We start from the raw sequence: 15231 nt of genomic DNA, 5'->3' as shown, positions 1-15231 counted from the left end.
TAGGTGTTGATGGTGGAGTAGGGCTAGTACGCTCATGTTCAGAAGACACTGAACGAATGTATGTAAGGTGTTCATATTTACAGGGCACATATATTGGATTGTTCCGCAGAATCAAGGCCACCAGTATTTATAGAATCCCTTTCTGCCTGACAACTACATATTGCTTGGATAATTGGAATTTTATGACTTCTTGGCTGCTTCCTCACACCACTGCTTTTAGTTTGTACAGACAATGTCCTCTACTTTCACTCCATGTTTCCTGTGTAAACTCTGCTCCTCACATAGTTGGCAAGAGGAATTACCCAATTATTTGTTTCAACATCGAAAGTAATTACATCCATAATTCTGAAAACGGTGCTTTGATCATGTACTCCGAACTGCTCGAATTCGTTGGGGAAGTAGCAAAACCGAAAGAAAATCTGCAGAGTTGAAAAAGTCTGGAACAACATAGATGTATATGAACATATAATAATCTGACTATTAAACTACAAAAAGAAGTTATTATTCTAGTCATTTAAACCTACAAAAGAATAGCCGAGGGTTTTCTTTAGGCAGAACTATTTGTATATCCTTCAATTCTTCAAATTTTAAGTCAGTTACTATGTACTACCTGGATAAACTTATGCGCTAAGGATTCTCTCACAGGATGCTAGTATGTTTCTTTCCATCGTGATGGACATTACTCACTTCTTAGTGATGTTGGTGACCCAATCCCCCCGGCAGCAGAGGCGTTGTCGGGTTCCCTACCTTTCGATGACCATTCGTTCTGCACGGCGAGAAGACGCATTAGGATCAGTTTGGAGGCAGAAAGCCAATTTGCACACGCATGAGTGGATCGGTAGTACTGCTTGTAATTACTGAAAAATGCATTCTATGTCCAGTCAACCGCTGTGTTATCTTGTTTGGATAATCCACCATGAATACAATAATAATTGCTATGGGATGAGATGTCAGAGGTGCTTCGCACATTATAGGGTCCATGCTATCTCAAAGACTCAGTTCACAGTATTTCGTGACAAGCACATTAACGCTGTTCTTAGTGTGAATGTTCCACATTTAAACTTGGAATGTGCTTTCAGCACATGAAAAGACAAGACTTTTAGGTATTGCTCCCGTAGTCCTGACTAGATGTTGTTATACTTTAATGCTACAACGGTCACACTCAAATGTTATCGTGTTCACATTCGACTTACCTTCTGTTTAACATTCTTCATTACCCGTGTTTTTAATCAGTTTTTGAAAGTTTACACAACTGTGCTGTCACACTCACACCCAAAGCGCAAAAGCGTTAAATTTGTAAAAGTTTATACTATGTCACCAACACATTCACAACCATAGTCTAATGCATCCGTCATCCACTACAGTTCCCTCACTTCGGATGTCTCCTTGGGCCCTTTGCCTGCCTTCCTACGATAGAGGCCAGCTATCGGATGTCTCCTTGGGCCCTTTGCCTGCCTTCCTACGATAGAGGCCAGCTATTGTCTATTTTCTTCACCTTCTGTAACTGACCTCCAAACATCTTTTTTCAGCTACATTTTTCTAAGGACTTGTATCTTTCCTTATATACATATGATTTACACATACTTACTGTTTCTGTCCAATTTACGTGCTCTTTCCCTGCCTCGTGATGACGGTGTTGTGTGATGTCCTTAGGTTAGTTAGGTTTAAGTAGTTCTAAGTTCTAGGGGACTGATGACCATAGATGTTAAGTCCCATAGTGCTCAGAGCCATTTTTGAACTTGCTCTAGTTCCGTTTTAATATCTAAGAGCTATTAGTTTCAAATATTCAGAACGGCCACCACACTGTTTTCAACAGTCAGCAGGTTCTCTGAAACATTTCGTTATTTGGCCATCCTACAAAGTACTGCTTGGCTTGTGCGCCACCACACTGAGCAGCAATTCACCATCGAAAACAGTTCATAAACTCTTTTTACCATTTACTGAATGAAATATATATGTTACAGGATGACCGCGCTGCACTGGGCAGTGCTCAGTGGACACCTAGAGGCAGTAAGGTGCTTGCTAGCCAATGGGGCAGAGGTGGATGCCAAGGACGTCGATCGGAGGACGCCTCTGCACTTGGCAGTACAAAGTGGATACCTGGAGGCAGTGAGGTGTCTGCTGGACAGTGCGGCAAATGCAGGCGCCAAGGACGAAATACACGTGACGCCTCTGCACATGGCAGCGTACGATGGACGCTTGGATATAATGAGGTGTCTGCTGGCCCATGGGGCGAAGGTGGGCGCTAGGGATCGCAACCAGCGGACACCTTTGCACTGGGCAGCACAAAATGGAGACCTGGAGGCAGTGAAGTGTTTGCTGGACAGTGGGGCACAGGTGGGACCCAGGAACAGTTGGCATCTCACACCGCTGCATTTGGCTACAGAGAGGGGCCATATGGCAGTGGTGCAGCTGTTGGCGCAATCTTCTGCCGACCTCAACGTTAAATGTATAGAAGGCAGAACGGCGCTGCACAAAGCAGTACTGCAGTGCCACACTGATTTGGTGTTTGTGCTTGTAGAGGCGGGGGCAAATGTGAAGGTGGCAGATAAGAGGAAGTGTACTGCATTGCACTATGCTGCACTCGCAGGGAACCTGGAGATGGTGAGATGTCTCTTGGAGAGGGGGGCAAACGTCGGCGCGAAAAATAATCTGCGTAATACGCCTCTGCACTTGGCGGCAGAGAGGAGCCATTTGGCTGTAATGCGGCTGTTGCTGGCATTTTTTGCTAACCCTAACGCCAAAGGTCGGATGGGGCGAACACCGCTGCACCATGCCGTATACCGTACCAATAAAGAGATGGCAGCTATGCTGCTGGAGGCTGGTGCGAGTGAGGGGATCAGTGACGACAAGGGGAGGACGCCCCTAGAAGCTGCCACACAGCGGAACTTCCGGCTGCAGGTGCTGCAGATCCTGAAATAAATCTTACAGCCCAACAACGTTTGTGAACCTCTCTACTTCTCTTTTTTGTATTTTTAAATAGAACACGTCCAAAGAAAATAATATTATAGTCACTCGGTTTTGTATTTATTCATTAGTCACTCTTTTGTATTTATTCATACTTAGCTGATATAATTAGTCTAAAAACACTATAGTCAAAGAAGCAAGAACCTAGATTCTAATATAAGCCTCAAGGGGCACCTTCTTTAGTAGTATTCTGAAACTATTTCTACCACAAATTTTTCAGTAGTACATGTGAATTAACCAATACTATAACACTCACCTTGTTGCTAATAAACATCGTTTCCCTATAATATGTGATTGCTGAAAAACAGTTTGTACCAGCTTATTTCGTGCTGTGCGGAACTTACGTTGCACCTTACCCTCTTCTTTCTCATGTTCATTCTGTGGTAGAAACCTACCTTTAGCTTGATTCCAGACTGGATTAATGGCAGAAAGTGTCTCATAATATGTCATCATACACTCTGTTTACTTCAAATCCAGTAACATTGTAAGTAAAAAGGTAGGTAGTGTGTAATGCATATTGGCAACCAGACTCAATTCTAGGAGTGCAAAATGCCAGAGTAGCAAATGGAAAGGCCCGGCTATACGTGGGGCTATCAACCACCAGTAATATTAATTTGCTCACAAACGACTGTCTGTATGCGCCCCATCATAACTGTGAAAAAGACATTCAGCCATCATCTTTCTTCCTCTTTTGCCACATGTTCTTTCTGATGCTGATGAGTGCCAGCGGTTCAGCTAGGCGTCATACCAGCAGAGCTTCCACAAATGGTATGCACGAACTTGACAGGTGTTGCTCCAAATAGCTTTCCTTGTTTGGCCATATGTCTCCTGTACTATCGCCGGATGAGCTGTACAATTGGTAATTGAGTATTAGGAACTTGATTAGGTATTCAGATCACTTTCTTGAACACTTCATCTGAAATATTTGAATCTACACAACAAAATACACAAAGGGGAAGGGAGCTTGTAGAATTCAGAAAATGTTTCTACTCATGTGATAAACTTATTGACTACCAAAATTAATATTAGAAGTTTTTCACTGACACTCAAAATCTTCAAATGGGATTACTGCAGACAAACCAGTCAGCATTATCTCACAGCAGAGCAACCTAAATTATGAAATTTAGCTCCACAATTGTGAGATAGCGAAACCATGACCAAATTAGAATGAAACATGAACTCAAAATGCTTTTTTAAATTAAAAAAAAGCATAACACACGTGAAATATCAAACAGATTTCACTAAATTACAATTTGAATCTGATGCACATATGACAGAATATTACGCTTGTGACACTAGTGAAGATGGGAAGAAGAAAGGCAGTAAAATATTCCCAACTTTTGCTTGCAGATGAAGTAAATATTTGTAATGAATGTTGTAGTGTGTGATAAGTCAGTGATTGCTAAGCTGATTAAATGAATTGAGGATTTTGTCAATGGGTGTTTTACAGTTTCATCCATTGTTTAAGCTTAATAATACTACTGCAATCGTGAAGAACAGAAGCTGTTCCACAACACTAACCCACACCCTAGACATTATGTATCTAAAATGTTAGTAATGTGACACATTTATTATGTATACTAATGTTCTTTCTGACATGACATAAAACGTTAAGTCTGAATATAAGTTTCAAGTTATCAAAAATGTTTTCAGTATAAGTAGCCCAGACATATGTGCAGTGAACAGTTGGTATGCTGTAAGAAAGGACCATTGATTGTTCACAAATCCTTCAGCTAAGTATGACTCGTGTAAAAATTTGAAGACTGTACGTCTTTACAGCTTTGTATGTCAGACATTTGTGCTCTGCAAAACACTATACAAAGCAATTCAAAATTAGCATAGTGATTACAAGTGGCTATAATTATTTAATACTTAGTCACATAATTAAGACTTAAAGAGATTGTAAAATAAAGTTCAATTTTTTTTCATATGTCGTAGTTGTCATCAGTGAATCCCCTTGATCACATGGGCAACATGAAAGCACTAATCAGTTTCACAATGTACATTCTTAAGTGTGAGTGGAGTCGTCAATACGACCAAACTAGAAATGAACATTTTGACTTCTGGTGTTCTTTTTCGTAAAGGAGTCACTTACAAAGAGTTTTGCACATAGCCCCACAAAAAGAAATCCATAGATGACCAAGAGAGAACACAGTGTCATCACGCCCATCGGTTTGTATGACATTGATTTGAAATTGTGCACACCTATGTACCCTGATGTGGGGGTGCCCTCTGAGTGAGATTATCTAAGTAATGTGTATCAGGCTTTTGCATTAGCTATTGCTCAAGCATGTCCAGGTATATGTTTGTCGAAACACTTAGCCCAAATGGACAATACAACTTTAGTACTGTCATCGCCCAGCACAAATTTACTTTTGTGTGTCAGTCTTTTCTGTACCCCATATTCGAATTTGTGCCAGTTTGCCTCACCACTTCTGTGGAAGGATGCCTACAACTTAAAGTGAGACATGCAGCAAACGAGTGTTCTCATATGGCTTCTGGCATTGCTTTAGCATGCACCCTTGTCTGATTCACTTCCTCAACAATCGAAATTTTGAACATTCTCTAATTCTTTTCAGTGTATTCCTAGGCAGTGAATAGCTAGTCATTTATAACAAATTGCTATATTAATTTTCAGTTGTTCTTTATACTGAAGAAAACACGCTATGCCGAAATTGCCATGTACTATTGTTAACTGGACAAGGAGAAAATTTTCTGCATAACTTCTATCCCAGAGGCATTATGCTTGTACTCAACGTGAATATGGAAGGTTTGAGCTAAAACCTACTTTGGTCCTCAATTTAATGGACATTGACGCACCTCACTGTTAAAATCAGGGACTTTGTAGGCAGACGGTTTGTATCTTTCTGTTGGATATCAGGCGAAGGTGAGAGGGACTTATTCCTTCTAATGACAACACATCCATTAGTAGAAAGTCTGAAGGTAAATGGAAGAGCACTGCCTCAGAATTCTGGGACCAGTTTCATGGATATTAATTCAGTGTGTCCAGCGTCTGGGAAAACCAAGTAAGCTCAAGGAATTTTTTATTCTGGTTAACTGAAATTTGTGTTCTCCTGAAAGCTGTGTTAAAGGCTCAGTACCTCTGGATTTACTGTTCACCCTCAATACTTTGCTGTGTGACCGCCTGTCAAAGTATTAGCATTACAGACTCCATTCTCTCGCTCAATACAACACAATGGCCAGAATGCTGGCCTGCTTGCAGGTACCCATGCTGAACTGAGCTGCGTGGAGGTTTGTGAGTGTTGAAATTTAATGAGTTGCATGGATGTCATTGTAGCTTGGTAATGCTTGCTTCATTGTGCTGTGGTGTGCACTTTTGACGCCTTTTGCCTAGCAAAGACGTATGACCAGCTGTTCAGACGTAAGTATTGCTTAATTTGTTATAGGAATATGATGGCTGGTTGGTTGGTTAGATGATTGAGGGAAGGGACCATATAGCGTGTTTATTGGTTCCATGATCTAAGGTGGCAGAAATTAAGATAGAAACGGCACAGTCAATTCAAGAGGAGGAAAGGAAAACAGGCAAACATGGCTCTGAGCACTATGGGACTTAACTTCTGAGGCCATCAGTCCCCTAACTAACCTAAGGACATCACACTCATCCATGTCCGGTCGCGCGGTTCCAGACTGTAGCGCCGAGATCCGCTCGGCCACTCCGACTGGCACAGGCAAACGAAGAGGTGAAAGAAACATGGTGCTAGCAGGAAGAGGAAATAATTGGTGGGGGAAATGGCGAGAGCATGGGCGCATGAGAAACGCTATGTATGTTGCGGCACCAACCCATGTGGCCAGGAACCGAAAGTAAATCAACCAAACAAGCAGCATTGGCGAGGTCACAGCTAGCAGGAACCAAGGGGTGGCTGGAAAAACCCCAAGCGTCAACCTGAATGCCATTCTTTGAATCTGTACATAACAAAACTCGGATGAGGGAGGACTGTTGAATAAAGCAGATGGCCATCAATTCTGCAGTAAACACCCCACATGTGGATGAACAACCAGTGTGGCAGGAACTGACAAAAAAAAAAATTGGGAGGTGGCCCCAGAGATCCCAGTCATGGAGCATAAGTAGAATGTGATGACTCTCATAGGCCTTACGAAGATCGAAGAATACTGCAAAAAGATGGCAGCACTGAGAAAAGGTCTGCCAAACTTCAGAGTTAAAGCTGGTACCATTCTCAGCTCTCCACAGTCCCAGGAGAATGGCGCTCCACATTAAAGCCCTCCTTTTTCTCATCATTATTAATTGACTTGCAGCCTCCACCAGACGTTGGTCACCCCTGCTGTATTATGTGGATGATTTATGTATTTGCGCTAGATCACACTTGGAGGTCTCCACGGAATGACAGCTGAGAGGGTGCCATCTGGAGCGCTTGCATGTGGGCACTTTCGCACCATTTTCAGCTCTATCCCTAAATCGAGGTCGGTAGATTTTTGTTGCCATACTACAGTCTATCCTGATCTGGAGCTCCATCTTAACGCCAAACAACTGACCTTGGTTCCCCAGTGCCATTTCTTGGGTGTTCGTTTTGACAACAATCTTACTTGGCTGCATATGATCGATCGGAAACCATCCCTCCCAAAAGCTGCACTGGAAGGAGATGAAAGGTCCTGAGATTTGTGGACTCAAATGAGCCAACAAGCTGCCATCTGTTCAAGCTTCTTGCAATGGACATTGGTCAAACTATTGGGCCGGTAACTATAGAGGGACAACAGATCCTTGCTGGGCTGAAGGATAGGAACTATAATACTGTCTCTCCACTGAGAGGGGGAAAATGCTTCAGAACCAAATACGATTAAACCACTTGGAGGCGATATTGCTATTGTCGAGGATTGAGGTGTTACCTATACATTATTGATGTAATCAGGGCTAGTGGCTGAATTGTGGGAATAAGAGACGACTAGAAGTTCCCATTCAGTAAAAGGTTCATTGTGGGATCCTCCTGACAAGGAGTTTCAGCAAAAGGGAAGCCTCAGTGCTGTTTTGGGGCGAGGAAGGTGACTGCTTACGAAGCTGATGCTGTTTACATCACAAATTGGGTCACGAGGTATTCTGGAACAGCCGATGAATCCATACAAGGCTACCTGGAAGGGCAAGGTCCAGAATAGAAGACTGCTGCAGAAATGGCTCTGAACACTATGGGAAATATTGGAGGGTTCTCATCCATAAATAAGGTATTAGATGTTTCTTCTCTTTCATAGGTCATGGAGGGAGACTAGGATTATGCAACATCTGGAAATCAGTGGGCGACTTCAGGGCTAATGGACAGTGTGTTCTGTGGCCAATTTGTGGCAACAGGCTTCTGACCTGCAAGCGCCAGGAGAGGAGTACCAGGAGTGAGAGCCTTCAATGGTGGGTGCCAAAAAAGGGGACACTTACACAGCAGGGGAAGGGGGAGTGGCACGCAAAGAGGAGGGCCTGGGAATTGCAGGTGAGGTGAAGAGGTTGATAGGACTAGTGTAGGGAGGAAGGGGAAAGGGCGGAACAGGCAAAGTTAGATTCATTGACAGAGGCCGAAGTCAGACATATTCTGACGAGCCTCATTGTAGGATGAATGATCAAGGGACTTGTACTTCTGTATCTTCTTTTCCTTCTTGTAAATTGGGCAATCTGGCAAGCATGGATAGTGACAGCCATGACAACATACATAGGGAGCGGATCCCAGGGGCTCCCCTGCCTGAGTGGGTGTAACATTCATTGTACAGAAGGTCCACCATACAGTGCAAGGACACACAGCTTTTTTTTTTTCACCCCACACCACTAACACACCCTTCCTCAAATGTCAGAATAAAAGTGGCAGTATCGGTGCAATTGTCCTGATTACTTTTCGGAACACACTGACGAAAATGAATGCCCTGTCGTTCCAGACTGGCCCGGAGTTCCTCATCAATTTGAAGGATGAGGTCCCTACGGAAAATGATTGCTTGAACCGTATTGAAATATTGGAGTGATGGCCACCATGTTGTCGCCAAGATGGTTACAAGCATGAAGGGCTGTAGATTGCGTGTCAGAAGAAGTTTTGATCAACAGCAAATGCGACTGCATCTTACTGACAGACTACTTTGCCAAGCATGTCTTCTATACTTGCCACAAAAAAATTGTTTTAATGGTGGTGAACGCATTCCCATCAATGCCAGTGCAGGTCAGGTAATGGGGACAATGTTTCACCCCAAACCAGCGGGCCTGGACCTCCAGGGTGTAGTCAGGGAAGGGAAGGAAACAGGGTCATAATAAACAGCAATAAATCATCCATTACCAACCGAAGATACAGTCATAGAAGAACAACCAGTTTTTTGGAGTTCAACACGTTCTCCCCATGGGCCCCACCCAGCAGCAGCAAGGCCCCTCTAGCACAGTGGCCATTGCTGAGAGCGCTGATGCTCCAAAATGACAAGCAACCACTCCTACGTATACATGGGGACGTAACAGCTCAAGTACCAGCGTGTGATCCCTGTGCTGTCATGGATACATAACAGCCTCACCACATAGAGTGGCTACATGTGCTGGTGACGTCGTGGGGTGGGGGCGCTATGGTGAGGTAAGAAGAGGAGCAGGAGGAGGGAGAGAAATCGATGCTGTAGATGCTAGTAAGAGAGTTCTTCAAGAAATGGCTCACATTATGGAGAGGAAATTTAGAAGTGGAGCCAAACCCCAAAGGGGGACCAAAAATGAAAGATGAAATTAAATGGGAAGGGAAACAAAACCAGAAGGAATTCAAGAAACCAGGTGGACACCCAGGTCTATATAAATAAGAGCATCGAGAGCGGGAGGAGGGGGGCCGGCCGCTGTGGCTGAGCGGTTCTAGGCATTTCAGTCCAGAACTGTGCTGCTGCTACAGTCGCAGGTACGAATCCTGCCTCAGGCATGGATGTGTGTGATGTCCTTGGGTTGGTTAGGTTTTAGTAGTTCTAGGGGACTGATGATCTGAGACGTTGAGTCCCATAGTGCTCAGAGCTACCTGAACCATCGGAGGAGGGGGCAGAAGGAAAGGTGTGAGGACAGGGAGGGAGGGGCATGAGAAAAGAAATGCAGCCCAGGATGGAAGAATATTCCGTAACATGTCCCATTGGCGCCGTCCATGAACTCACGAAAGAACTGTAGGGCACCTGGGGGGGGGGGGGGGGTGGAACACTGTGACAACCGGAGCCCAGATTTTATGTAACATGAAATTAAGAAATTTGTACGTAAATATGAAACCAAATTGGTGAAATACATTAACATCTATATACCTTTACAAGTGTTCGGTTGCCATGTACAGTCTTCTGACAGTTGTGAATGGAGAGAGATCGCTCAACTTGGCAAGATGTCTATGGAGGATATTTATACAGAAGTAAAGTGTTAGCAACAATATTTTCAGGGATTCTACAATTTCACCATTAAAGAAGCGGGACAAAATAACTAGATTTGAATATTCAGTGTTCTTATGTAGCACAAACTGCAGTTTACTGGAAACTACACCACCAACTTCACCTGTTAAAACACTGAACTTTCGAACTGCAGCTTCCATTATAGCCACAGCCTCTTGGAGATGCATTTTTGAACCCTCCAGCTTCTTGATACCGCCAGGAAGTCAGCTGTAGGGACTGAGCACTTTAAAACTGGCGAATACTGAACAAGGATTCACTTTCAGATATCACAGGGGCGGAAGAAAAAGTTCTCCATCACTGACTTCACAGCGTCATTCTGTAATGTCTTCCTTTGCACGCTGTGTATTTCTTCAGTGGATAGAGGAGCGAAGAAGAGACGCCATTCACGAACATAGAATTCAGGAATACACTCCTGGAAATTGAAATAAGAACACCGTGAATTCATTGTCCCAGGAAGGGGACCCTGGGGTCAGATACATCACATGATCACACTGACAGAACCACAGGCACATAGACACAGGCAACAGAGCATGCACAATGTCGGCACTAGTACAGTGTATATCCACCTTTCGCAGCAATGCAGGCTGCTATTCTCCCATGGAGACGATCGTAGAGATGCTGGATGTAGTCCTGTGGAACGGCTTGCCATGCCATTTCCACCTGGCGCCTCAGTTGGACCAGCGTTCGTGCTGGACGTGCAGACCGCGTGAGACGACACTTCATCCAGTCCCAAATATGCTCAACGGGGGTCAGATCCGGAGATCTTGCTGGCCAGGGTAGTTGACTTACACCTTCTAGAGCACGTTGGGTGGCACGGCATACATGCGGACGTGCATTGTCCTGTTGGAACAGCAAGTTCCCTTGCCGGTCTAGGAATGGTAGAACGATGGGTTCGATGACGGTTTGGATGTACCGTGCACTATTCAGTGTCCCCTCGACGATCACCAGAGGTGTACGGCCAGTGTAGGAGATCGCTCCCCACACCATGATGCCGGATGTTGGCCCTGTGTGCCTCGGTCGTATGCAGTCCTGATTGTGGCGCTCATCTGCACGGCGCCAAACACGATACGACCATCATTGGCACCAAGGCAGAAGCGACTCTCATCGCTGAAGACGACACGTCTCCATTCGTCCCTCCATTCACGCCTGTCGCGACACCACTGGAGGCGGGCTGCACGATGTTGGGGCGTGAGCGGAAGATGGCCTAACGGTGTGCAGGACCGTAGCCCAGCTTCATGGAGACGGTTGCGAATGGTCCTCGCCGATACCCCAGGGGCAACAGTGTCCCTAATTTGCTGGGAAGTGGCGGTGCGGTCCCATATGGCGCTGTGTAGGATCCTACGGTCTTGGCGTGCATCAGTGCGTCGCTGCGGTCCGGTCCCAGGTCGACGGGCACGTTCACCTTCCGCCGACCACTGGCGACAACATCGATGTACTGTGGAGACCTCACGCCCCACGTATTGAGCAATTCGGCGGTACGTCCACCCGGCCTCCCGCATGCCCACTATACGCCCTCGCTCAAAGTCCGTCAACTGCACATACGGTTCACGTCCACGCTGTCGCGACATGCTACCAGTGTTAAAGACTGCGATGGAGCTCCGTATGCCACGACAAACTGGCTGACACTGACGGCGGCGGTGCGCAAATGCTGCGCAGCTGGCGCCATTCGACGGCCAACACCGCGGTTCCTGGTGTGTCCGCTGTGCCATGCGTGTGATCATTGCTTGTACAGCCCTCTCGCAGTGTCCGGAGCAAGTATGGTGGGTCTGACACACCGGTGTCAATGTGTTCTTTTTTCCATTTCCAGGAGTGTATATTCTACATCTAGTGTCAAGTAGTAGGAATTATACCTAACGTCGTTGCTGCATTTGCAGCGTCAATTGCTAACAGTAGATTTGAATGCAGAGATATACGAGGTCTGTTCAAAAAGTAAGATGACTATATTTTTATGAAAAAATATAAGCACTTTTTGGTACAGCATTGAATGTTTCCAGCGATGCAGTTTTTATGTCCTCAATCGTTGAAAACCTTCGTCCTTTCATAGGTCTCTTCAGTTTTGGGATCAGGAAAAAGTCGCAGAAGTACAAATTTGGTGAATATGGTGGCTGAGGCATGGTTGTCGTGTTGTTTGTGGCCAAAAAATCTCTCAGAAGCAACTATGAACATGTTGGACACACAACTTACAACTTTAAATAAAAAAACGATACATATATGGGATAGGGAATTTCAAAGAACACGCCTACTGAAACTCGTTTTCCTAAAACACTTAAAAACAGATTTTCACCCAACCATCTGGGGATGTATGGTGAAATACTATAGTTGAGCAGTATGCACAGGAAATCAACGCAGTGCGAAATACAGACACATTGTAAAACCATTGTTATTATACAGTTCATATAGCTGTGGTGATGGTATTGACATTCAGCATGAAAGTGTCAGCCAATCAGCCTCCTCAATAAATATACTACGACGACCCCAGTGAGCTAATAGATCAACTATGAGTGTTCATGGTATCAGCTGCTGCGGGCAATATCACTCATCCTAATGTAATTGTCTCAGATATTTCGGAGCTTAGAGAGGGAGAGGTATTATCGAATAAGTATGGAGACAATAGTTTGAAAACTGCTTAAACGAGAAAACAAGACATACCCTCCTAGGCACGTTACGATTATAAAGGTTTGGATGGTTTACGGCAGGCTGATCTAGTAGATGTCAGTGAATATTCACGTAAGAATAGCGAATTCAGGTATATTTTAATGGTTATTGATTACTTACTCCAAACTTGCCTGTACATTAACTGTTAGACCAAAAAATGGGGAGAATGTCGCAGATTTGTTTGAGTGTTTGTTGCAGACAGCGACGAATCGATGCCCTGACAACCTCCAAACCGATCGCAGTGAAGAGTTTTACAAAGGTATTTCAAGACCATGATGGACGGTGTTTCATACATCAGTGCACAAAATTCACGAACCTGAAGATATCGTGGAATATCTGAACAGAACAATAAAAAATCAAATGTGGACGCATTTTAATATTTGCATCTCATACGAATGGACATAAATAACTGCGCATTTTAATCGAATCAATAAAAGAAGGAAGAGCCCGTTAGCTACCCTACTGGATAGATCGCTTACAAATACAGATCTGCTCGAGTTTGTCACGAAAAAATTCTGCTTTCCAAGATTCTGTGGCGCGTTTGTGCGGGATACAACACCGAAGACTACGTGGAAATTGGGGAATGTGGAATTGTGACTATAGATGTTGCAGGGAGAGCAGGAATCCACTGGGTGGCGTATGTTAAAGAAAAGAAATACAAATAAAGTCACTGTTTTAACTCATTTGGCGACTTACAGCCGCCGAAAGAGTTACAACGATACTTCACTGACAGAAGACGTGTGTTTTACAAATTTCATCGCTACCAAGACTTCAATACCTACTTATGTGGGCATTTGTGCATCATGTTTCTCCTAACGTTTACGAAGAAGCATATATATATATATATATATATATATATATATATATATATATATATGACATCTCATGTGGACCTCGGCTGACAGGTGGATCCTTCATGCACCTCCTCATATCTATGACAGGTGGATCCTTAATGCACATCCTTATGCATACACACTGATTTCTAAAGAATGATCGTCAGTATCATGCGCCAATTACTTTCTCCGACTGATTTAAGCAACGGAAGTATTGGACTGGAGACTTGTAACAGCATTCCGAATATCACAGAGGGTAACAATTAACTTAATTTGGAAATTAATGGTGGAAATAGAACCTGCTGCATAAGATATTGTCGATTTAAACGACGTTTTACAACAGTCTGGAAAAGGGATTGCTCTGCATGCAAACATCGATACACTTCAATTTGAAATAAAGACGATTAGTCCAACGATTGAATTTAACCCGAAAGATTAAGAGGATGGCTGTTGGGTTTCACAAAAGGACAGGTTTTGAAGAAGGATCGTAATAAATTCTACAGATCCGACTAGTCAGTGGACACACTCCCTGCCAGTACAATCTGTGTCGAGTGAAACATTGCAGCAAACTCTTACCTCAACAGATTGATTCATATAATTTACGGGTTATTCTCATCAGTGGGAACAGGGTATAATATCGTTGAGACCCCTACCAACACTATTTACCTCCTAGTAGCAGTTCAGGCTTTGGAGCATCTGAAACTGCGTATTGTGGACCAGGAGACCAGGACACTCAACTTGTCGATTTACGAGGCGAGGAAATGAATGTATGGCTACGTCTAAAGCAGCTGTGACCTTGAACATGCAGAGATGCAGAAGCGGTGCCGGTCTTCAACCAGCCGAGACCTGTTGGATGCAGAATCGGCGACCTTTAACTTGCCAGACTGGAAGCGTTGGCAGCGAGCTTCAACAAGTCAGGGATTACAGCAGCCCTGGAGTGTCAACAAAGAGAGCATGGGCGTAAGGTGTAAAACCAAAATCCGCAGCGCAGCACTTCACAACAGAACAGCAAGGTGGTAACCCGTAAAAACTACGAGTTTCTTAAATCAGTCGGTCTGAAGCTGTGCAATGACGTCGTTCGATGTAACTAGCCTGGAGGAATGTGTCGAATGTATTATACTCCAGGAACACTTCTCGCATAAACCTTATCCATCAACTACATGTAACAAGAACGATGAAACTAGGATTGTCATCCAGCACCAAGATGCTTTAAGCTTCCTATGCAAGAGTTTCACGTATCTTGATGGATCATCTACGAAAAGGTATGGTACTGGTACAGTGACATCGAACCTTACACGTAATTCTTCAGTGTTAGTTTCATGAGATAAGATATAAACTTAATAGGGTCGAGATTTACTGTAGGCATAACAACAGCTCTTAACGTATGTCT

The 15231-nt window shown here is 44.1% G+C and overlaps 1 protein-coding gene across 1 annotated transcript in view; it reads left to right on the top strand.

Annotated features, from left to right (window-relative positions):
* LOC126272152 (serine/threonine-protein phosphatase 6 regulatory ankyrin repeat subunit A-like) overlaps window positions 1-4897 on the top strand; it is a 61296-nt gene extending 56399 nt beyond the window's left edge. The window contains exon 3 of the mRNA XM_049974778.1: window positions 1965-4897. Within this exon, the coding sequence (XP_049830735.1) occupies window positions 1965-2922 (958 nt within the window). The 3' untranslated portion in view covers window positions 2923-4897. The remainder of the gene's footprint in view (window positions 1-1964) is intronic.
* The last annotated feature ends 10334 nt before the right edge of the window (window positions 4898-15231 follow it).

The sequence above is a fragment of the Schistocerca gregaria genome, chromosome 5, assembly GCF_023897955.1.
Source record: "Schistocerca gregaria isolate iqSchGreg1 chromosome 5, iqSchGreg1.2, whole genome shotgun sequence".
Taxonomy (NCBI): domain Eukaryota; kingdom Metazoa; phylum Arthropoda; class Insecta; order Orthoptera; family Acrididae; genus Schistocerca; species Schistocerca gregaria.
This window is presented reverse-complemented; position numbering and strand designations above follow the sequence as displayed.